The sequence below is a fragment of the Trachurus trachurus genome (assembly GCF_905171665.1).
Source record: "Trachurus trachurus genome assembly, chromosome: 8".
NCBI lineage: Eukaryota > Metazoa > Chordata > Actinopteri > Carangiformes > Carangidae > Trachurus > Trachurus trachurus.
The window spans coordinates 23282438-23306208 of record NC_139905.1 but is presented as its reverse complement, the minus strand read 5'-3'; the positions used below and the strand labels follow the sequence as shown (position 1 = coordinate 23306208).

Below are 23771 nucleotides of genomic sequence, written 5' to 3'. Positions count from 1 at the left end.
TATCTATAATACTACCAACTCCTGAGTTGTTTATAGTTTTTATATGAATCACAACTGGTTATTGATCCATCCCAAAACCAAGAGATGAATAAAAAATAGAGTTTCAATATGGCCATAATGAAATATATACAGTGATGGGGGCCATTGTGCACATACATACATCCTAAAAGTAAAACTTATGTTGAAAGAAAACCACAAATACATTCACTTCAGAATTTTATCTTTATTAATATACCATTTATATTGTAAATGTCAAGATCTCGCAAGCTACAAAACTGCAGGCATTTTGAATCATTTATGTTTACAAAAAAAAATCAATAATGCTTAATGCTGAAACAGGAGTGTGGGAGGAACCATCACTGAAATAACATCTCATCATATACCATTTTTATGTACACAATACAATACCTTCATGAACAATATCATTTGTCGGTTTGCAGTGGCACCGTCAAAAACTGAACCACTGAACATCAAAGTAGCATCTTACATCACAACATAAGCAGCTGTTTAATGTGGTGACAGAATAAAGATGAATATCACATTATTGAGCATTTCTGAAGATCCAGAAACAAAACCCTGTATGTAATCAAGTAATCATGGACATGGTGGTATCTTTGAAATGTGAAATGAAATAAATGGATGATCGATTCAAGCACAACTTAGTAGCTATTTTTTTTCATTAGGCATCTTTGGCAGTAAATCTGATACACTGATCAGGAGTGCTGTGATTGTGATGAATCTTAAAGTGTTGAGCAGTTGAGTTTATCAACAGCTAACCGTATAAAGAGTCATTAATGTGCAAAAAGTCGTTTAAGTTGGGCTGCTGCTTATTCACCTTCCTACAAATAACAAGTCCCTTTTCACTAACAAATCCCACCAGCAACCGACTACAATCCAGCTACAATCCAGTACCTGCGCTTTCATTTAACCCACAATCCACATATCAACTGGTCTGTGAACCCATTAATGGAGATTCAGTTTAATAAAGACTGCAGAGGGGACTCTCTATCATCACATTGTGCTAGGTCACAAATGGAGTTAACGGCTCTCATTTAGACAGGCAGCATACAGCTCTCTGTTTCTTCACATATATATATATATATATTTCTATAGAATGATTTATTATTTATATTCACATCCCTATACAAAGTGCAGCTATACAGCACATCATTTACACACAGATCCAAACCTAGTGACTTTTTTAGTACAGGAGATTTTACCTCTGGAACTGTATTAATAAATGCTTTTACGACAGCAGACTGAAGAAGAGACGGATTTAGACTCATAATGGGAAGAACTGAACACCTCACACATAAAACGTAGCAGCAAACACCATGTTTCAGTGGTGCTCACTACATCATGGCGAGACTCTGGTTTAAAGAATGATCTCTCCCTACTGTCTGAAAATCTTTGTCTCAGTATTGAATATTGTCTGTCAGTCCTATAGTCACACACCACAGAGATGTACGCTGAAGAGGAAAATGTTCGACGCATAGCAAAGCACATCTAAAAGCTACTTCTCTAACTCTACAAAGTGCTAGTGTACAGGCATCTGGACACTAGATTGTGCGTTAATTTATGTAAGAAGACCGAAGGCCTTCCCATACTGTGGAGGACCAAACCTCAACCTGATTAAAAAACAAAAACATTCAGTTCAAAGACAAACACAGCCTGTCATCTCCCATTACAGCTGCACGAGGCAATTTCACACACTGGCAGCTCCACATGATGATGAGGACTCACTGAAAAACTGGGAGTTTAACCACAACAACATAATGAGCTGGAGGAGCAACTGGTCTGTGAAGTTAATTTAATTGGGATGTAGATTTACTACAAAGTGTAGAGGTTTCTCTGGACACAGTATCACTGCAGAGTGTTTATTACACTGCTGTTTTTTTGTGTCTCAACTCTACACTAGGATTAACATTAAAATCTTGCCTGGTGCAGCTTCACTGTCTGTTCAACACAAACCCAGTTACAGCCTGTACAACCAAACATCAGGTTTTTGGTTTGGCCTGCATGGGCCTGGAATACAGAGAGGCAGCAGGAGCAAAGAGGGACAGACAAATGCAAACACAGACCGATTTTAACCTGATGAACAGTCATGCATCTTTCACTCACACACACACACACACACACCAACGCATGCACGACAAAGCACAAGTGGAAAGAAAAAAAAATGGCGCGGCTAGTGCAAATACAACAGCACTATGTGTTCTGGTTCGCTGTCCCAGTCAGAGAGAGACAACCCCACAGAAAGCTTTTCACACAGCGGGGTGTTACATGATGCAAAATGACAGAACAAGCAAACGGCGGGGAGTGCTCCACAGATTCACATGTCGGCTGATGAAAATGAAAAGTGCAATAACAGCAGCATGAATACTCAATGTCTCAGGGTGGCTGCAGTTAAATGGGATGATGGGATTTCACCGCTGTTGCTTACAGTAAATGAATGAGCCTGGAGGCTTGTTTACAGTGAGGCTCTTATCAACAATGACGGAGAAACGCTTGTTCGAGTCGATAATTGTATCATAAAAACATAAAGCCCTGACGTTCATCCCCATTTGGAGCGCAAGATGAACTTCAGGTGACACATCTGGAGAGAATAAGGGAAGAATTCATACATTCATGTGAGCTAAACAACTCGGGCAGCTTATTGAGCTGTGTGGATGGAACAACGTTAGAGCGGAGGTATAATGGAGAATTGTCTGCTCCTGGGAGGAGTTTGCAGTTTCAGACATTAAAGTAACTCATTACAGTTTCACCAACTTTTTTAATAATGTTCTGTATGAGTCAGGTTTGCGAACTGCTGGATCATCCACAGCCATCAAAGATGACTACAGTGTATTGTAGCTGATTGTGTATAATGCTTTATATGCTCTGCAGAGGCGAACCTGGATCGGCGTAACGACCCTTGCTTTAGAGAAATACAGCAGTGATACCAGTGTGTCACAGAGATGGGAAAAAAGACGGGACGGTCAGCGGAGTGCTACGTGAACAAATAAGCTGCTAGTAGGAACCATACAGTGAAACAGACACACGCTGCTGAGCTGCGGCTGTGTGCGCTTGTTTGAGTGCATTTGTGCAAGTCTGCCTGTCCAGTGGTCGTGCTGTCACAGTAATCCTGTCTGACTTTGTACATGCTCGTGTGAGTGTGTGTTTGTGTATGTGTACGTGTGTGTGCGCTTTTTATCTGTACAGCGACCTTGTGTGTGTGCATGTGTGTGCATGAGCTTGTGCGTTTGCATTCTTTCTTTAACTAAGCATGACTGCAGCTCTCTCCCCGAGTCTGGTTACCATCTCCCTTTCTATTGGTCTCTCCCTCTTTGCGAAGCCCCTCTCCCATGAGGCCCATGTGTCTCCCGTTCTTCACCCTAACAGGCCCCGCCTCCCTCCTCGCCGCCATCTACTGGAGCTCCTTCATCCTGTTGAGGGCGGAGCCGGCCTGGAACCACTCAATCTGCGTCTCATTGAAGGTGTGGTTCAGAGAGATGGACTGCTGGCTGCCGTCGCTGTGCTGGATCACTGCCGTCAGCGGCTGGGGGGGGCGGGACACAGGAGGCAAACGCGGGTCATGTGTCAATCATTTGTCAAGTTTTTTTTTTTGACATGATATTATGAGAGGCTGGACTGTCTCTTTGGATCGATGTGTCATTAGTGCCGACGCTGCTCACCTTGCCGGGACCCAAGGAATTCAGGCCGGTGATTGAAATCTTGTCGTCTGGGCGAATTTTGTCGTAGTCCGCGGGGTCGGCGAAAGTCAGAGGCAGCAGGCCCTGCTTCTTCAGGTTTGTCTCTGTGTGGAAGACAGGACGCAAAAATAACACCAAGACTCATGCTGTACTTCCATCAGGTAAATATTTCTCTGTGTGACAGGAGAATATCTGCTTCACAAAAACACAAGATCATACAGAATAAGGCAAGTGTGTGTGTGTGTGTGTGTGTGTGTGTGTGTGTGTGTGTGTGTGTGTGTGTGTGTGTGTGTGTGTGTGTGTGTGTGTGTGTGTGTGTGTGTGTGTGTGTGTGTGTCTCAATCTTACTGATTAGCAGCTTGGTTGCTCCAGTTGTTGGATTTCCCGCCCCCGTCCCACCCCCATAAACCAACTGATGTAGACATCTATATTGTTTTATCTGAGGAAACTTTCTCACTCAAGTCAAATGAGAGAGACGTTCTTCTGAACAGAAAGACTTCACCTACTCATTTACCTGCATCCAGCCTGCCATATGCACTGGAACTGGCACTAATGGACTGTAATAATAACTCTGAGACTCACCTAGACACTTCTGGAGACATCATTAGTCTGGCAGACTGTAAACATGCCAGGTTCAATTATTATCAGTTTTCCCTGGAAGCCAGTTACAAATATTAAGATTCAGTTTCCCTGTCGACTCTGCCTCTCATAAAGAAAATGAACAATTTGAGTATGAGCACAATAAAAGTGCACATGACTACAGTGATGTTGGAATAGCTCCCACTGATGTTTTGCCTGTGTTTTTCCGAAACTTACCGTGGATTCTGGCGAAGCTCTTCACGATGATGGCGCGTCCGCCCAGGTGACGTGGCTCCAGGGCGGCGTGTTCTCTGCTGGACCCCTCTCCATAGTTCTCATCGCCGACCACCACCCAGTTCACGCCTTTGGCCTGGATTACACAGATAACAAAGATCAAGGAAAAAATGTAAACTGCTGTGAGGAGAGGAACAGAGTAAAAAAATAAAGGAGAGAAATGTTTATGAACATCATGGAAATTCAAAGCACTGAGACAGAGTGCTAAACAGGGGCTCTGTTCAAACTCACCTTGTAGTCGCGGGCCACATCTGGCACGCCTCCGTACTCTCCGGTCTCCTGGTTCTTAACCTTGTTGACGGCGTCGTTCTCGATGTTGACGGCGCCGATCAGCATGTTGTTAGAGATGTTGTCCAGATGGCCGCGGAATTTGAGCCAGGGGCCGGCGGCACTGATGTGGTCAGTGGTGCACTTTCCCTTCACCTGCAGCAGCACAGGCAGCGAGAGGAAGAGGACGAGCAGCGGAGGATGCAGAAGAAGGAATTCAGTTTCTATTTCTCTACACTGTCCCTCAGCCTCAAGTGTAATCTTCAGTCCTGACGATATGAATATTTTATTTAAATGGACATAAGTACATAGCTTCATGAAAACAAAAGTTGAATAATTTATCACAACAGTTGAAAACTTCATTTCTTAGCGTGGGACTGGCTCAAAATTAACTTCATTTTCCATGTTCATCACAATAAAAGAACATGTAAACCAGAGCCACAGTGCAGCTCAGCGATGTGTTTTTGGACAGTGATGGAGCTTATGGGATGACATATTTCAGAGTTACTTGTTTTCGATCTGTTGACAATAACTCTATTTAGATTGTGACTGGTGCCGGTTTCCTTCTTTTTATACATCCACTTGACCGATTGCTCTCTTTTGCTTCAGTCGCACAACTTTCCTTCCATTTCCTGCTCACCTTGATGAGGACCCTCATGTTTTCCAGGTCTTTTCCGTTCCACTTGTCAAAGGGCTCCAGCAGCTGCAGACGGTTGCTGGAGGGGCTCACGTCCACCTGACAAACATCAAACCAGGGTGAGACATAAAGCTTCTCCGAGGTTTATCTGCAGGGGGCAGTGAGGCTGTGAACAGTGTTGATACTGTAGCTTTGAATACAATCACCTGGACTGAGCCACCCTCGGTGGGCGGGTGCTGGTAGGTGTCCTGGCCGGGGTCGAAGTCTCTGGACGGGAGCTCGTCACCGGTGGGGGGTTCCAGCTTGAACTTGTCTCCATTAGGAGCAGTTAGGAAGTCGGTCTCAGGGTTGAAGTTGAGTGTCCCGGCGATGGCCATAGCAGTGACAATCTACATGGAATTACAGAGCAAAACAGTAATTGATGTGAGATTGTTCATCATCAGATGTTTAAATTGGTACATGATGCACATCGGGACGTCCAAATGTCACAGCTTTTGTTTCTTTTGTTAAGTGCTGACACAAACCCACTGTGCTGTGTATACGAGCTCCTATGACTTGATTCCCATGTAATTATGAGTAGCTGGACTTGTCTTTTACCATCTTCTTACCTCAGGAGAGGTGACAAAAGCGTGGGTCGCTGGGTTTGCATCATTCCTGGCAGTGAAGTTCCTGTTGTAGGATGTGACGATAGTATTCTTCTCTCCTTTCTTCACGTCCTTCCTGAGTAGGAAAAAAGAAACATGGAGCATGTTAGTCTGGTGCTACTCACATGTTGTTCAAATGATGAATATACAGTATTTTGTGAAATTTTTTTTTATTCTCATACATTTGTATTTTAGGTGAATTCGGTTCTGAAGCCACGTTAGAAATCCACAGTGACTGTAATATTGGTAAGCGTTGTCTTATTACCTAAATGTGCCCAACAGAGTATCAGATATTCTTATATAAAATTGACATTTCAGTGTCTGATTGATGAAAGGGGAATGTTTATTGTGTGTCCATAATAGTTTAAATGAGCTTTAATGAGTTTCCATGACTGATCAGTCTCTTTCCATTGAAATTCCTTGGTTCAGGAAAGAGGTCACCAGACTAAAAACTATTGTGTTCATCCCCTGGGGATCATGATACTCTCAGTATAATCACTGAAAGTCCAGGCTCTTATTTCTTATTGACTAGAGAGGGGGATATTGATCTGTTGATAAGTGTTGACAAATGTCCTTTAAGTTGTGGGAAATCATCATCTGGGGGAATATAAAACAAACTTTCATGGATATTCTCTGGACAGAAATTGTCTAAACAATTTGCTCTGTGCTCACGTGTTGGCCGAACAGATTAAGCAACTGTCACAACTTGCTGCTAGTGAGGCAAAATTAGCCATAACAGATGAGGTATATACCTGTCCCACTGTCCGATGCAGGGTCCACAAGCATTGGCAAGTACAACTCCACCAACATCACTCAGGATCTTGGTCTGGAAGAGGGACAGAGAAGGATTTTAAAGAAATCATTTTCTGTATATTTCAGACACAGAACTGCATAAGAACCTTCCATGAAAAAAAGAACAGTTTAAATGTTATATAGGTCATTTGCTAAATTAAACTATGAGTTCATATTGATGAAATTCTAACTCACATATCCGTCCCTCTCAATCGTGGCGCGAATCTGCTCAGAACCGGGGGTGACGGTGAACTGGGCCTTGCACTTCAGACCTTTATCCAGAGCCTGTTTGGCCAGAGAAGCTGCTCGGCCCATGTCCTCGTAGCTGGAGTTGGTGCAGCTTCCGATCAGACCTGCAGGAGACAAGTTCATTGTTTGTAAGAGGAGAAAGAGAAGACTAATAGGAGGGAGTATACAGTTACAGTGGTCAAGTGGAAGTACTCATGTATTTTTAATTGTACATCTTACATATGAAATGTGATGGAAATTACTGAGGAGTAGGAAAGTGAAAAGACAAGTAGGTTTGTGGTTATACATCTTCAGCATCATAATTATATTGTGTCGGTTCTGTCAGTGACTGTGTTTATCACTCAGTGTGAAGTCAGGAACTCTGGAGGACCATCAGCCACATGAGAGAGAGAGGTGTAACGTGACCTGACCATATCTGCTCAATAGCACAGCTACTGCCTCAACGAAGACAAAAATATCACATTTCACTAGACGAAGCATTAAGAATATTAAAAATACTGACCGACTTTAACCTCCAGTGGCCAGCCGCTCTTCTGAGCTATGGCCCCGATCTCAGACACAGGGTGGGCGAGGTCGGGGGTGAACGGTCCGTTGATGTGGGGCTTCAGCTGTTAGAGGAGGGAATCCAGGCAGAATAAAAGACGGTCATAATTTGGGTAATGTGGGACATGTTTGCCTACGCTATAAATATTGTTTTCTAAATTTGGAGACTTTAAAAAAGAGGAGCACTAATAAGCACCGACGCCGCCTCGTGCACCAACACAGCCACATGACAAAGAACAAAACAAAGCAAAAGTCTGTGACTAAATGAGAAGAGGGTGGTTCAGGTTTTTAGAAAACAGCACTAAAATTCAGCTTTTACTCCACAGGTCGGTGATTCTTCATGATATCTGTACATTTTTGGCTTTCCCGGTGTCATGACCTTGTACATTCATTAATAAACAACAGCTAGGTAACAGAGAAGCAGACTGTTGTTTGTTGTTAACTAAACAAACATAATGTCACAGCAAGGTGCTCCCAAAATCAATTCAATCCTCTTGTTTCATCACTTACTGAGTGATGTCACATCGACAAAATAATAATAGTTTTATATTTTATATACTACAGTATAGTGCTACATCCTCCTTATCCAATGTATGTTGTGTGTTACAAATGAAGTAACAAATGAACGTATAGTCAAACCAAACAGCACCATGCTGTTGATGTATGCTAGTCTCCCACAATGCAAAGCACACACAGCTGGAAAACATAAACAACAGCTGGAGAAATAGCTCCTTTTTTTGGCCTCTCTTTGGGAAGTTGGTTTTGACTTTGTAAAGTTACTGCTGGACCATCACCACATATTGTATAACTTCCTTCTAGTACAAAAAAAAGTTGATTATTTTGAATCCTAACAGCCAAACAACACTCACCTCACTCAGGTTAATCTCAATATCCTGATCGTATTCACAGTCCTTATCTGGGACCAAGTCGTCTTTGAACTGATCGGCCACAGCAGAGATCTCTGAGAGGGAATACGAGTAGAGACAAAGTTGGAGGTAGAGTGAGAAACATTAAATAAAGAGGGAACATACCCAGACAAACAGCGAGTGACTTTACCTCCACGGCCGGTTTTCTCTAGGTACGTCTTCATGCGGTGGTTGTAGGGGAAAACGGATGTTGTGGCTCCAATCTCAGCACCCATGTTACAGATAGTGGCCATTCCTGAAATCAAAGTGTCATTTTCACTGTAGAGTAAATTATTACTGCTCTAAAAGTCACATAAATACATTATATACACCAGCAAGGCTTGGTAGTTGCAAGACTCACAACTGTGCCGTCTATGAGTGTCATCGCAACCAAATTTTCACCAACAGCTCAAGTCTTGTGATGAGTCTAATCTTTACCAGTGCATGAGATGGAGTCGACTCCAGGTCCATGATACTCCACGATGGCTCCGGTGCCGCCCTTCACAGTCAGGATGCCAGCCACCTTCAGGATGACGTCCTTGGGAGAGGTCCAGCCAGAGAGGCTGCCGGTCAGCCTCACTCCAATCACCTGAAGAAAGAAAACACACAGGTTTCAACAAATCGAAAAAACAAACACATAAGAGGCATTTGTGGAGACCTGTAGTGATTGAAAACAATGGGGAGCGGGGGGGTTGTACACTGTGAAGTTAATTACATTCAAAGCAATTTAAAAAAGATATTAGATGATGCTAAGAACTCACTTTGGGGCACTTGAGCTCCCATGGGATCCCAGCCATGACGTCCACAGCATCAGCTCCGCCCACTCCGATGCAGATGGATCCCAGGCCACCACCATTGGGAGTGTGGGAGTCTGTACCAATCAGCATCACTCCAGGATAGGCATAGTTCTCCAGGATGATCTGGAAAGGGACATTTTGACAGCACTATGTTAGACAGATAATAAGTGTTTTGGCACAGATACCAATAGGTGCTACTTCACCACTGACAGTGACTGACGGTGTACGGTTATTATGGAATGTTTGTGAAATTGCTCTCGCCACGCTGTGAGCTGTACTGAGGTCAGAGAAGCCGTCTTTATAAATCAATGAACTTTACCTGATGGATGATCCCTGAGCCTGGTTTCCAGAAGCCAACTCCATATTTGGCTGCAGCTGTTGCAAGGAAGTTGTACACCTCCTCGTTCATCTCCTGTGTGAAGAGTATTTTGGGAGGAGTTAGGGTTTCTGTTGAGGTTAACTGACCTGATGAGGAATTCAACCAGGCTATTTGATTAAACCAAACCATGATATCTACCGTGCCCACAGAAAACTGTTCTGCTGGCTCTGAAACATGAATCTGAATGAGAATAAAATGCAGCCTACTTCTATGTTGAAAAGCTCGATAAACTGTGCTGTAATCAATTTACCCTGCCATTGACAAAAAATGTAAATGAAAAAACAATATGCAACTAAATACGCATACTGCAACTGCTCTGTATAAACTCCATTCGTAATAGAAATTGGCTCTTGTTTGACTTGTGTGAACTGACAAAACCTCATAATAAACTGAGCCAAAAGCCAGAGGCGAATCTTATAAAGCTGGAGAGTCTCTATAACTGCATCTTGCCAACACATTAATGGGACATTATGAAGTTGATATCAAGGTTACTATAGTGTTAAAATTTTCATTAGTTTTTATTTTTATTTAGTTTTTCAGTTTCTTTTTTATTTCAGTTCAGCAATTTTAGTTTAGTTTTTATTTTTGAGGAATTGATTAGTTTTTATTTAGTCTTAGTCTTTCAGGTACTAGGAGAAAGCCTCTGTGAGACCTCTGAAGATGAACTTCCAAATTTGTGGTATTTTTCTCTTTTAGTTGCATCCCATTAATGTTCCCATCAGTCCTCATCACGTTACATTTGTACTCGAAGTCTTCCCATATTGAGCTGTGGCGTTTTCTTCCAACTTTAGCCATTTCTAAGAAAACTAAAAACCAAGCTGATGTTGTCTGCAATTCAGTTTAGTTTTAGTTAGTTTTGCATTGTTCATTATAGTTTTTATTTAGTTCTCGTTTTTGGAAAAAATGTCATTTTTATTTTTGTTTCAGTTTACTAAATTATTATTTCACTGGTAGTTTTAGTTAACTATAATAACCCTGGTTGGTATCAGACGCACACCTTTCAAGCACATAGGCTTAGTGTTTTTATCTGTGGTTGTGGGTATCAAATATGTGTCAGTAAAACACGAACAAGCTCTAGATACCTGCACCACCTTAAATCAGCTTTAAATCTGTCACTCTAAAGCCAGACGACCAGGACCAGTATGATGAAATAAGCTTGCAAGATCAGATCCATTGCCCAAAGCTCTGTGACATAAGTCTTGAGGTTTTATCCAATCTGATTACACTACAAAACAGGGGCCTGTGGCCCAATAACATGCAGCTCATCAGATTAAAATATTTTATATTTTTGGGCTTTTTTGCTTTTCTTTAGTTGCTAGGATAGTTGAGAGAGACAGGAAATGGGAAAGCAGGGAGAGGGGGAATGACATGCAGCAAAGGGCCACCAGATTCGGGATTCGAACTGGGGCCGGCTGTAGAGAGGACTGTAGCCTCTGCACATGGGGTGTCTGCTCCACCCACTGAGCTATACGGCGCCCCTTCTTCAGATGAAAATTGATTTATTGATTGATATCTTTATTTCGATCAACAATGTGTTAAATATATATATATCCTACCCCTTTAAATAACTGTTTTTTTTTTACATTCAACATACCTCCTTTACAATATATACCCTTTCCTGCAACATTTTAATCCAATTACCAAGCGAGCGCCTTGTGGGAGATATTTATAAATGTACATCTGGAGAATCATTTCTTTATGTCTCTTTTTAAACAGAATTACACTCGAAATGTTTTTAATTTCAGTACTCAGACTGTTCCACAGTTTTACTCCACAAATGGTTACACAGATGGGTTTTTTTTCTCCTGTCAATTTGCAACTGATGGCTATGACAACTAGACTCACCTTCGCCCTCTGCAGGTCCTCAACTCCTCCGATCTGGGCCTCGATCAGGTGATCACAGTGGATGGTGGAGGGAACAGCCACCTTGGGCAGACCGCTGCTGATGAACTGAAGCATTGCCATCTGAGCTGTAGCATCTTGCATAGCCACGCGATCCGGACGCAGACGCAGATACGTACGGCCGCGGTCGATCTCCTGTCCAGCTGGATCATCCAGGTGACCGTACACGATCTTCTCCGACAGAGTGAGAGGTCTGCCGAGCCTGGTGAGGAGGATTGGTGGAAAAGATGCAGGAAATGTTGTGTTGGGTTGGACACTGAGTGTTTTCTAACTGATAAATCATATTTCCCTTTGATATTGTTTTGCCCAGTTCACTATTCTCTTCTTTTTAAACACAACAATAAGGTCTTGTAAACAGCACTTGTGGAAAACGCTGTGTTGGGCTGGTTGCAAAGAAAGCTTTGAACTACACGTAACTATGGCTTATCAGGGCAGCAAATATTTAGGGCTGACTGTTCCTTTAATAGTCAGCGAGACAAAAGGCTTTTCCTGTTCCTGGATTACAGCATGTGATCTAATGGGCAAGAGGTCATCCAAAGTTAGCTCCTAGGCCCTGCTGCCTCTGACACTGTCAACACTGTAAATGTCACAAGGTTTACTGTGTAGTTGTAATAAACACCAGCCATTCCTCACGAGACAAACTGTGATCAACAGCTACTTCTGAGAGGGGCAACTGCTGCTGACCTTCTGCGCACAATGTTGATGCAGTCGTGTATTTTCTCATAGTTAATGCTGGAGCCGGGCTCAAAGCGGCTCATGGCCACCTTGGCTTTGGCGCTGAAGACTGCGGTGACATGAAATCGCCTCGCCCCGGTTCCGAGGGCCAGCTAGACCAAAGGAAAAAGAATACAAGTCTGAGAAACAACGCCATAAATTAAGCTTTATTGTAGAGTTCAGGGACAACTCGGCAGAGTTACATAATAACTATGGAGCAGAACAAGAGGTAATTTAAGTATGAAAGAGAGGAACACATGACTGGGGGGGGGGGGTGAGTGGACTGGCGGGCTGAGATAAAGCACTAAACACTGGGCAAGGGCCACTAACAGGAAGACTACAGAAGAATCCTCCATTTTGGTTCCTATGGGCTTTGTTGATTGGTTGGATCTATAAGACTAGTAGTGGAAACTAAAAAAAAGCATATATTGAATAATCAGTGACTGCTAACGCTGCATATGTTATATGCATATGATTTATTCATAGCGGATGTAATTCTTTTGTGGTGGCCCACCACGAATAAATGAATGTGTGTGGGAAACACTGGTAATGGTGTAAGACTTCCAAAAAACTGCTATAACAATAATTCAAGACTGACAATAGTGTTGATACTCAGTGGAAAGTCACTGTGCTCAAAGAAAAGGTGAAAGTTTATACAGTTCATATTTCAGAGGTTAGCCTCACCCACTGGACTATTACTGACAGTCCAATACTCTGAGTGGATTCAACTGTCTCCTACACAGTCAACTATGTATGAGAGCACGAGAGGTTCCCAAATACTGTCTCTAAAATTACTATTGGACCCATTTCAACACAACAAAGCCTCAACTAAATTCACTATAGTGTTCAGATATCCTGAAAAATATACGTAATGGCATGCACTTTGTACATAAATGTTATGATGTGCTGTTAAGGACAGTCCTCTGTGAGTAAATAATTGTCCTTAAATCACATGTAATGGGTGAATTTCAATAGCGGAAACGATCAGGTCAGTTTGTCCATTGTTTTTATAACCTTAACATTAGTACAGCCTAAATGAGGAGAATCTCCATCAAATCATACAAACTGTACTCAGTCAGTTACAAGCTTAAACAATCAAAAAAGGTCTTTAAAAAGGAGAGATTTTACAGCTCCAGGGTAGAAACACAATAAAACTGGAATAGCAGATGATTCAATGTTTACAGCTTTGACAGTAACAAACAGTCAATGTGGAACTTGTCAGAATATATAGTTTTAAAATAATGTTTAATAAGTGTGATGATAAATGTTGTAACTGAAAGTGTCTTTTCTCCGGACAACTAAAACATAATAATTGTCAAGGCTTGACCTGATCATTTTCAGTGTCTTGTCATCACTTTGTGTAATTTTTACATTCAGATTTATCTTTTTATTCTTTTTTATTTTGTATATCTATTAGTATGTAAACTAATGTGACACATTATAGGTATAGGAGTGTAGGAGTAATGGATGTACATACGCATATTGTTTATTGATTTATATAATTTTCAAAAAATTAAAAAAAAACTTTAAAAATATTTTAAACACAGAAATCTTTGTAAAACATCCAGAAATAACCAAACGGCGTGTACATGCTTGGGTAAACAGATCCTAGAGAGCACGGTGCTTTTCAAAACAAACATCATCCATGGACAACACGGACCTGTCGCTAAGACAACTCCGTAACCTTGCGATCACCTTGCAAACATCAGGACGCTTAGGTGCTTTAAGGGCCACTGTTCAGTAGTGATGTTGACTAAACTGAATACTGGTATCATGTTTGATATCACTTAATGTGGTTGTCGACAAGTGGGACGGGGTTTATAAGCGATACAACGCGTCGCAGCCCGGGAGTCAAACGGGGACACTGTGACCTGTCAAGTAGCGGCTCGGCGCGGACTCTCATCTACGTTGACCGGCCGCAGGTCAACAATAAGCGATGGCGGCTGTCGCACACGACGGGGTATGTATGTTGTCACACATATACCCCATAGCAGGGCAGTAAACTGTTCTGTAAAACTTTTAAAAAACGTTTTCTTACCTGCAGCCTAGAGACAGTCAAACAGTAAGACGCCATTTTGCTCACTGACAAAGATGAGTGTCGCCCTCGTATGACGTCACTGGCTTAAGCAGCCCGTTATTTCCATAGACATAATAATACATCCACGAGACATATCCATGGTTATTTCCATGGATCTAATATAATGGTTATTTCACACTATCAATTTTTAAAAGGACTTTCTTTTATCGATATCATTATCACCACCACAATCATCACCATTATTATTATTATTATTATTATTATTATTATTATTATTATTATTATTATTATTATTATTATTATTATTATTATTATTATTATTATTATCAGCATTACTGTTATACACGCTTATCACTTGCCATACATTTTCTTACATTAAGTAAGCAATATGAGTAATGATTTCTTGATGACAATTTAACTGTTTGGCTTGCATGCACCTATCTGTTTACTTTCTGCTTTTCTGCTCCTACTTCACTTTCCTTTGGAGGAAAATGTACTTTTCCCCTAATTAATTTATTTGACAGCTACTACGCTTCATCAACACTACTACTACGACTACTACATTAAATATGGCTTATGCAGAGACACCGTCCAATAGTATATTTCCTCCACTATATTTTCCTGCGCAATACTTTACTTTACTAATTGAGTATTCTTGTGGTGTAATATTGCTACTTCTCTCACTAGCCTGCTCTCATCCACTGGAACTACGCTTTATACATAATGCATGATAGAAAATCATATATAAGCAGATAAATCGTTTTTGCTCTCAGTGATATGAAATAATATATTCACTTGAAAAACTTTAAATTGTTTAGTAACCCCAGCTCTATTAAATTCATGAAGTGAACAAATATCAAAATGTAAGCAATTTTCTTATAATCAGCTTTGTCTTATCTACTATTTGTTTATTTTGTAAACAATCTGCACATGAAACACATCACGCAGTACTGCTGCACAGTCAACAAAACAGTAGGCTAATTGAATACTTTTATGGTCATATATCATTTAGTGATCAGGACATCATTTCCCACAAGCCCCTCTTAAAGTGTGGTTGCTTTGGTTGGCTGAATAGACGCTGCAGGCCTATAATCTGTGGGTCCTCCCCCATCTCAGCCAATAGAGACTCTGTTGCCATCACTCCTTATATTTTTAGCAAATTGTTCTGCACCGTAGGAAACTACAAATATCCCGCCGCCAAAGTAAGTAGAGCCTCCTTGGTAAACTTGGGTTTTGCACGAGGGAAAAAACGTCCATTTTCACGTAGCAAAGGTGTCACTGCTTTTTGAGGAGGACTATGAATTAAAAAATGAGGAAAGACATGTTTATTTTCCTTTTTCTTCGTTTGTATTGATGGGGTCAGTATGAAAAAACAACAACAATCCATGACTGAAACATTAACGGTTTGCTGAGAGAGAAAAACACACATGATAAACACCGTTTTATGCACAATATAATAACGATATTAATAAAGCAGCGTCCATTATAATGTGAAGAAAGTAGTGCCTGCCGTCACGGGGGTGTGGGCGAGTCACAGTGTATAAATACGCCGGGTTGTCAAACAGGAAAGTTTCTGTGGAGCCTCGGTGCAAACTGTCAGCTCGAGACAAACTGGAAAACCATCCGACCATCGGAGAACTGGGGCAGCAGTCACTAAAAACAAAACAACAATACCAAGGTGAAAGAAAACCCCCCGGGCGGTCAGCATCCGACCCGACGACTCGACAGCTTCGCCTTGACAACACACGGGATTTAACACAGAAACGCAGGAGTACGAGTCAAGCTGGGGCATCAGTTACCATAGGTGAGCAATTAACGGTCAGCCGGTGCACGGCACAATAAACATGATAACCTTACTCTGCCGTCCTCACAGGCCCGTCTAGTCTCAACTGCATGTTGTCGTGTGTTGGTGTGTTTTTTCCACCTCAGAAGCTTTGTCCACCATAAATGCGCTGACAATAATGAATAACTGCAACAATGATTAAAAAAACACGGTTTTTGTTTGTGTCTCGAGCCGTTATATGTCAGCCGACGTGACCCTGTGGACGTCTGTTCAGCTGTCATGTGTTTTTCCCCTTTTTAATCGAGGTTTAATGGTCTTGTTTATGCTGAGGAGGGACTCTCGTCTTCATTGCTCAGTGCACATACTCGGTCGATAGGCTGTTCGCCACTTAATTAGCTACATAATTAAATTTAAAACGACATTTTGGCAAGGAGGGATTCTCCACCTGCATGTCGGCTAAACCAGTGTCCTTTCTGCTCCAGTGCCTTTTGACTGACATATGGCAGTAATCCCCAGGTAGACCCCGCTGCCTTATTATCCTGGCTTCTCACCACACATGCAAACCTGATTGGTGTTTTTCCAACCTCTCTTTGTATTAACCCTCCATTATCTGGCAGGTAGATGTGCAATGCATTCCCATTTCAATAGATCTATAGATAACAATCAGCTTTAAGTTCTATTGAAAAAACAAAGTAGGTTTCAGCAAGGCAAAACCCCTAAATGTTTATTTTTGTCAGTGGTGGTATGTTCTGACCTCCACTTATCATAGTTCAAAATGGGCTTTTGTTGTCCTATTTGTATTGTAGCCTGTGTTTATTGTGAGATCACTGTGTCTCTGCTGCTTAACAGTTAAAACCTGACTGGTAGTGGATGCTTTGCAGCACACACATTTGCAGCGCTGATAATGAGTCCATGTAAACAAAAATAGCACTAGAGATCCTGCTGTTGCACGGATCCGCAACAACAGGCCTTTAAAAATAAAACCAGCTCCCTCAAACTGTGACAGATTTGCAGGTGAGGGACACAAATATATATGTGACCACGGCGAGGTGGTTTGAACATGAAAGATTTATGTATTTTAATGAAATTGCAGGCTATGTTAATGTGTTTAATCAATTATTGCACCCCAGGAGCAATAAAGCTGCACATATGAACTGATTTATCCTCTGTCATTGGATGACATTGGAGCTTCTGTATCTTACTGTTGCCTTTTTTGTTATGAGAGGAACAAAATGCAGTAGATGCTGTAGATAGCTTAGCTCTGCGTGTGTGCACCCAGCGTTTTTAGTGATGCTGGCTGTTGCAGTTTATAGACCAGCAGATTCTCTTCAATGCTCGCAGATCCTTTTCTACAGTCACCTAAACTCATTTTTGACTCAGGTGGTAGAGAGGAATTTGCACCACAGACGATGCAAAATGGGGTCCTATTTATAGCCCATCCTAACCAGCCCCCATCTTATCCTTCAATGTCACCTTTTTCATGCAAAAGGAAAATGTAAATCTCATCTTGGACCGTCTCTCCCGCAGCCCCTCATCCAGCCGTCGCAGCTTTATCTGTAATAACATTAGAATTGTCTTTAATCGGAGGCGTCTTTCTAATCTTAGCTGCCGAATCCCCATCTGGCAGGGAATGTGAGTGAATTGTTTGTGTGTGTGTGCGTGGGGGGGGAGGGGGTGATCGCTCGCACGCACTGCATGGTGGGACATGGTGTTCTGTGGAGTCGATTAACTGTCCTGCCATTTTATACTTCTTCCTCAGGGAGTCTTGTGGTGTTTTTTTTTTGTTGTTTTTTTTCTCTCCTCTTGTATGTAATCTTTCTTTTCAGTCTGAGCCTGCGTGGTGATGAATGGCCTCCGTGTGTTACAGCATTAAGCAGAAGGCACTCTATGGGATCGGATTCAGATTATAAAGGATTTATGAAGCCCACGACACAGCATCTGTTACATCAATCACTACATCCAGCAGTTGATTTAACAAACTGATGTCAAATATAAATCATTTTTAATTGCTGCATGTTACTGTATGAGAGTAGTGGTTATACATTTGTGCACCTAACAAACCGTGTGCAGTATGGATATTAAATATCCATACATCTAAAACATTTACTGTACTGTTATATATAAATGTGATCCCTGAGAAATTGTTATAATTCTTAAAGGTGTGATTAATCCACACAATTTCCCCTAACAGTTTGAACCAATGTTAGTGATTTTTAAGATAATTTTGCAACAGATTTGACTAATGTCAGATTTCTAATGTAAATTGCTCTCATATGTTGGTGCAGAAATGCCTCAGTCCACTAAATAGATGTGTGTTTTAACTGCTTTCATCAGGCTCCTGGTGTAAGGAAGCTGGAGTGTGCGTGTGCGCGTAATTGAATTTTAAAATTTTTGATTTAAAAAATAAATTGTGATGCTATTAAAGATCTCATGGATGGCAGTAATCAAAGTAAAACCGAGATCTTTAAGAGTTTTTGTGCTGCCAGTGTTATTCAACCAGAGTACACAATTTAAATGAAAAAATGTAAATAATGTTTCTTTAAGTAATTGCATTTGTTTTGCTGGCACAGTCCAGCGTTGTACAATCAAGGCTTTCTTTGTGCATTTAATACCAGTGTACGTGTCTACAGCCATAGAATAACAACGGTGTTCCTCTTGTGCTTGCCAGGTAAAATGACTGTTTTCTTCTGTTTTCGTCTTCACAGCTGGAACCTGAAAACATCTTTACATACTTGTGACGACGGCGAAAAACAGCCTGCAACCTGCTGCCCCCACCTTCAAGGTGCCTTTACCATGGTGACACTAAAACAACCATACACTTTACAATAAGCCAGAGGAGAAACTCAGTGTTGCAGTTGCATTGCCTCACTCTCAGCGCCATCATTTTAAACATTTTGTTACCCCGGTGCAGCCATGCATCTAGAAGTGAAGGTTGCCCTCAACTTCATCGTGTCCTACCTGTACAACAAGCTGCCTCGGCGTCGAGCCGACCTGTTCGGCGAAGAGCTGGAGAGGATACTTGTGTCACGTTTTGAGGGTCACTGGTACCCTGAAGCCCCTCTCCGGGGTTCTGCCTTCCGCTGTATTCACCTGGGAGCGCCGAGGGACCCCGTGGTGGAGCTGGCCGCAAAGAGAAGCGGACTGGACACGGAGGAAGTACGCGCAAATGTTCCCGCAGAGCTCAGCGTGTGGATCGACCCTTATGAGGTTTCCTACCAGATCGGAGAGAAGGGGGCAGTGAAGGTGCTGTACCTGGAGGACCCGCCGGGTCTCGGCTGTGACAGCGAGAGGGCCGAGGGGGTGATCAGAGAGGGAAAAGGAGACGCAGAGGCGGAAGAGGCCAAGAATCTGGGCTTCAACCCAGACGCTCAGGTGTTTGTGCCAATTGGGAGTCAGGCGTCTCCTGCCCTCATGCCCTCGCACTCCAGCTCTCCCACTCCTCTGTCCGCCCAGTCCTGCCCCGGCCTCTTCAGCTACCCCAGCTCCAGTACACCCACTGACCCCGCCGCCCACTCCTCCAATACCTCCACCCCCTCGCCCCCCAGCGGCGGGCTGCCCTACCTCGCCGCCCAGCAGCCACCCTCCGCTCTCCCCACCGCCCGCCCCCAGCCCATCACCTTCACCACAGCCAGCTTCGCCGCCACTAAATTCGGCTCGACCAAGATGAAGAAGTGCAGCGGGGCCGGGTCGCCGGCCGGCTCCGGAGTCGTCGTACCCCCCGCCCAGAGAATGCTCTCCCGCTCTCCCACCAACATCTCGACGCCAGAGCTGCTCAAGCACAAGCCGCTGTCGCTCTCCTTGCACTCCCTCGGAGGCCCCATCCCCAGCCAGCTCTCCCCCAACGCCAAAGAGTTTGTCTACCCAGGATCCCCCGGCCCCCTCTACTTCGACGCAGACACCCAGCCCATGCAACCTCACGCCAGCCCTTTCCAGCCCCCCCACACCGTCAACACCCACCCATCCTTCGACCCCTTCTCCAGCCCTCCTCCGGCTCAGAGTGTGGGCATCATCGGCAGCAATGGAGGGATTTCTTACATGGAGAAGCCGCCATTTGTTGAAGGTTTAGGAAGCTACAACCTGCAATATCCCAGCCAGTCCTTCCAGCCTGTCGTGCTGGCCAACTAAGCCTTCATTTGTACTGAGAAGAGTCGCCGGAGGAGGAGTCGGGTGTTCGGACAGTGATGCTCCTGATATTTTCAGTTTTTCTAAGAAATTGTTCTAATACTAATACAAATTAAGAATTAGTTTACTACAAAGATTTAAAATACCACATTCACTGAATATGTCACGTGACACGTTTTGTTCCTTCACATCCCCCAACCCCACCCTGTCCCTTTGTCCATTGCTGTTACTCGTCACGTTCTATGTGTTCGCTTTGACAGGAGTGGGTGGGGGGTGACTTCCTTTCTACATTGAGTCCTTGCCAAGCTCTTATGTTTATTGTTTTGCATTGAATGTTAATGTGAGACACTTGTTTGTTTTTTTTTGTTGTTTTTTTTTACTTGTAGTCTAATGGACCCGGCTCTAGCATAGCTCCATTTTGCACTGCACTGTCATGCTGTGAAAAAGGACCTCGCCAAGTCCTGCAGGGAACGACGGCTGTGGAAAAGCTCAGCACTTTGCTCTGCAATCTGCTCTGCCCTACTTGCCACAAATACAGAGAGGGGGGCTCTGCTGTCTCTGTGTGTGCAGTCCTGTTCTGTTTTGTTGTGGCTCAGCGTGATCGAGAGACTCATTGTTTGTACGTTGGGCCCGTTACCCTTGAAACGCACTCGTGCACAGGCACAATCTCACTCTGTTGTTGTCAGCGGGTGTATATTGAAAGCAGTTTATGGTCAGCTGGAATGTGTACATGACGTGGGTTTAAACGAAGCTGGAGCAGCGAAGAGGGCAGAAAGCAGGGAGAGCGTTGGGGAGTTAAAGGAGCGATGTAGTAGAATGTATTGTGCTTGTCGGGGGGGGAACTGCAGCAGGGCAGGTCAGGGAAACCTTGGTGAATGTGAACGGCAAATTAATCTTTTGTATTTCAAGACCACGGCCATGATGCCTCAGTTATACTCACAGGGGATGCACGCCATGGCTTCATACATGTTTTTCAAACGGACAAACGTGCACACTCGCATGCAGAAATATGCACACATACAGACATCTCCAGTCAGCAGAGTGTGAAGGTGAACAGGCGGAGAAGGTGATGAGGGGGAGGGGATGCAGCAGCTAAGCAGTAGGGATTGTGATAAATGGCTTAGCATGACTTTGACTATGAAGGAGAGGTTTTCCTCTGCATGAGAGGGGAGAGGGAGATGGGAAGACAGAAGGAAATGAGAGTGTGAGAGACAGAGAGAGAGGGGGGGAGAGAGAGAGAGAGAGAGAGAGAGAGAGAGGAGCAGCTACAAGGTTGTGTTGCCTCTGTGGCATCCAGAGCGTATTGGCTTAGAGAGCGAGACTTTAAAACCCAGAGCACGTTTCTGGTGAGCTTAAATGGTATTGAAGCCAAAGGCTCACACTATTCTCTCCTCCTCTTGAAATTCTTCAGTGATCTCTGCTTCTCAGCTACAAAGAAAAAACCCAGAATCCTACGGTCCAGGTTGCTCTGTATCTTTTTCCCAGTTGCAGTGATGTGGACAAAGATACAAAGATGAATGTTTTTTTTTTATTGACGTGTGGCTTTTGTCGCTTTATTGGGTAGCTTGTCAGATCACTGGAAGTCTGTTGTTTCAAATGTCTGTTTCTCAGTCGGGTCCATGTGATGTTGAGTCGCTACAGGGAAGGGTAGCCCCCCCAGCTCCCCCCACCCCTACCCCACCCTCCCCATGTCAAACTGAGCTGTCCAGCACTTTATTACTGGGCTCCTGATGCTGTGTCGCTCACAGACATGAGCGCTAAACACATTCCTTTGCCCGCAGTTTGGTTAAGGCATGTGTGATTAAGCCGTCATGAAATGCTTTAGAGATTCAAACACAAGCTAAATTTGTATTTGAACGCATCACATGGTCGTGTAGATGCTGTCAGTCTTGGCTGTTTATTTGAATGTTTTCTAGACTTCTATCCATTTAATGTTTTTGTATAAGATGATCCAAGGACCCTCGACTTGTGCTCACGCTGGTATTGCGATGTGATGACTTGTCATATGCATGCAGGTTTTTATTTCTTTTTCTTTCTTTTTTGTTTTTTTTTTTTTTGTGTTTTTTTTTTTTCAAGGGGATAGGTGGGCAGGTACACATAAATGCTCCGATTGTGAGGGAAAGATGCATTCCTAATTTTTTGTTTTTGTAATTTATTTCCAATATTTCTATATTTTTTGTTTTTGCAAATTCTCACTTGCATTTGTATGAGTAAGACATGACTGGAGTCCAGGAATATGTATATAAAAAGTTCTTATGTTCAGATTATTTGTTTAGTTTCTTACATGCTGAGGTTATTTTTTCAGAAAATAACATGAATATATGCAAACTGAGACAAAAATAAAGATGTACAGAATAAAGTATTGAATGTTTATTGTATCTTGTACAGCATTTGTCTAATAAGACGGGTAAATGTATTCATTCTTCAAGTTGGATTTGGAGTTGAAGATGTGAATGTTTACAGTGGGTTGTGTCAGAACAGATGGCTGATATCACTTTATCTGTGCTCCCAGGGCAGTCGGACAAACACTACCCCCATAGACAGTACGTTTAAACCAAAAACCTCTACATTTCAGATTCATCTGAGTGCAGTGTTCACTTCCCCCTTTTATGACAATTTACTGCATTTCATGTGTTTGTGCTTAAAGAAAATACTTTGTTATTAGTTACTAACACTCCTGGTTTCATCTGTCCTCTAAAAAGGTATCAAAACTCAGATGTACTCACTTTCCTAATATTATATTTCCCATCAAAATCCTTCTTTATTGCACATGTGTTTTTTTTGTTTTCTTTTGTTTTTCTTTTGTCAGTGTTCACCTTTCCTCATCAGCCTGGTCCTTTTGGTCCTGATACTATAGCCATATCCCTGACTGTCTTTGCTCACACAGATGCTCACCCTTCTCCAGTGCAATGTTACGCCATAATTTAAATTACCCTGAAGGATTTAAGGGGTTTCTACCTCTCTGCACCCTGGAAAAAAATATCTTCAATAGGAAGACAGTGTTAGCAGCAGATTGTGAAGGAGGAAGGAAATGAATGTGTTGTGAATGTGATTCAGATCTGATGTTAGTCAACCCTGGTTGAGAAGGCCTGCAAAAAACAAACAGAAGAATCCCCTTATTTTGATGTGTCTTGGGGAGATTTTTAGTCACGTGCATGTCTAAAGTGTCCAAGTGACTCAGTTTTCTCCTTTTTTTTTTTTTTTTTTTTTTTGTGTTTTGTTAGATTGTGTTGTTAAATTTCCTCTGTGTACAATCTGGCTCTAGAGGTGAGAGATCTGAAGATGAGTGCGAATTGTAAAAGCTGTTTGCCCTCACATCTTCAAGAATATATGCTGGTTTGTGGGGGAAGAGATGAGACCGTGGTTTAAACACACGCAGGCTGTTCTACAATCAGGGTTGATCATTAATGAAAAGGAAAAATAAGAATTTTGTA

The 23771-nt window shown here is 42.6% G+C and overlaps 2 protein-coding genes across 2 annotated transcripts; one reads left to right on the top strand and one right to left on the bottom strand.

The window, feature by feature from the left end:
• Window positions 1-238: 238 nt before the first annotated feature.
• Window positions 239-14486, bottom strand: LOC310990295 (aconitate hydratase, mitochondrial-like). Its single transcript, XM_083977622.1, has 18 exons — window positions 14433-14486; window positions 12365-12507; window positions 11624-11882; window positions 9719-9811; window positions 9364-9522; window positions 9041-9191; window positions 8754-8858; window positions 8567-8658; window positions 7657-7762; window positions 7101-7258; window positions 6866-6939; window positions 6078-6189; window positions 5676-5858; window positions 5473-5568; window positions 4797-4988; window positions 4509-4641; window positions 3675-3796; window positions 239-3538 (listed from the first exon to the last, which is right to left on the bottom strand). The coding sequence occupies exons 1-18, from the start codon at window positions 14466-14468 to the stop codon at window positions 3407-3409; spliced, it is 2346 nt and encodes a 781-aa protein (XP_083833748.1). The 5' UTR covers window positions 14469-14486; the 3' UTR covers window positions 239-3406.
• Window positions 14487-19128: 4642 nt separating this feature from the next.
• On the top strand, window positions 19129-21892 carry tob2 (transducer of ERBB2, 2; the record flags this gene model as incomplete). Its single annotated transcript, XM_083977634.1, has 1 exon — window positions 19129-21892. The coding sequence occupies one exon, from the start codon at window positions 19129-19131 to the stop codon at window positions 20338-20340; it is 1212 nt and encodes a 403-aa protein (XP_083833760.1). The 3' UTR covers window positions 20341-21892.
• Window positions 21893-23771: the final 1879 nt, after the last annotated feature.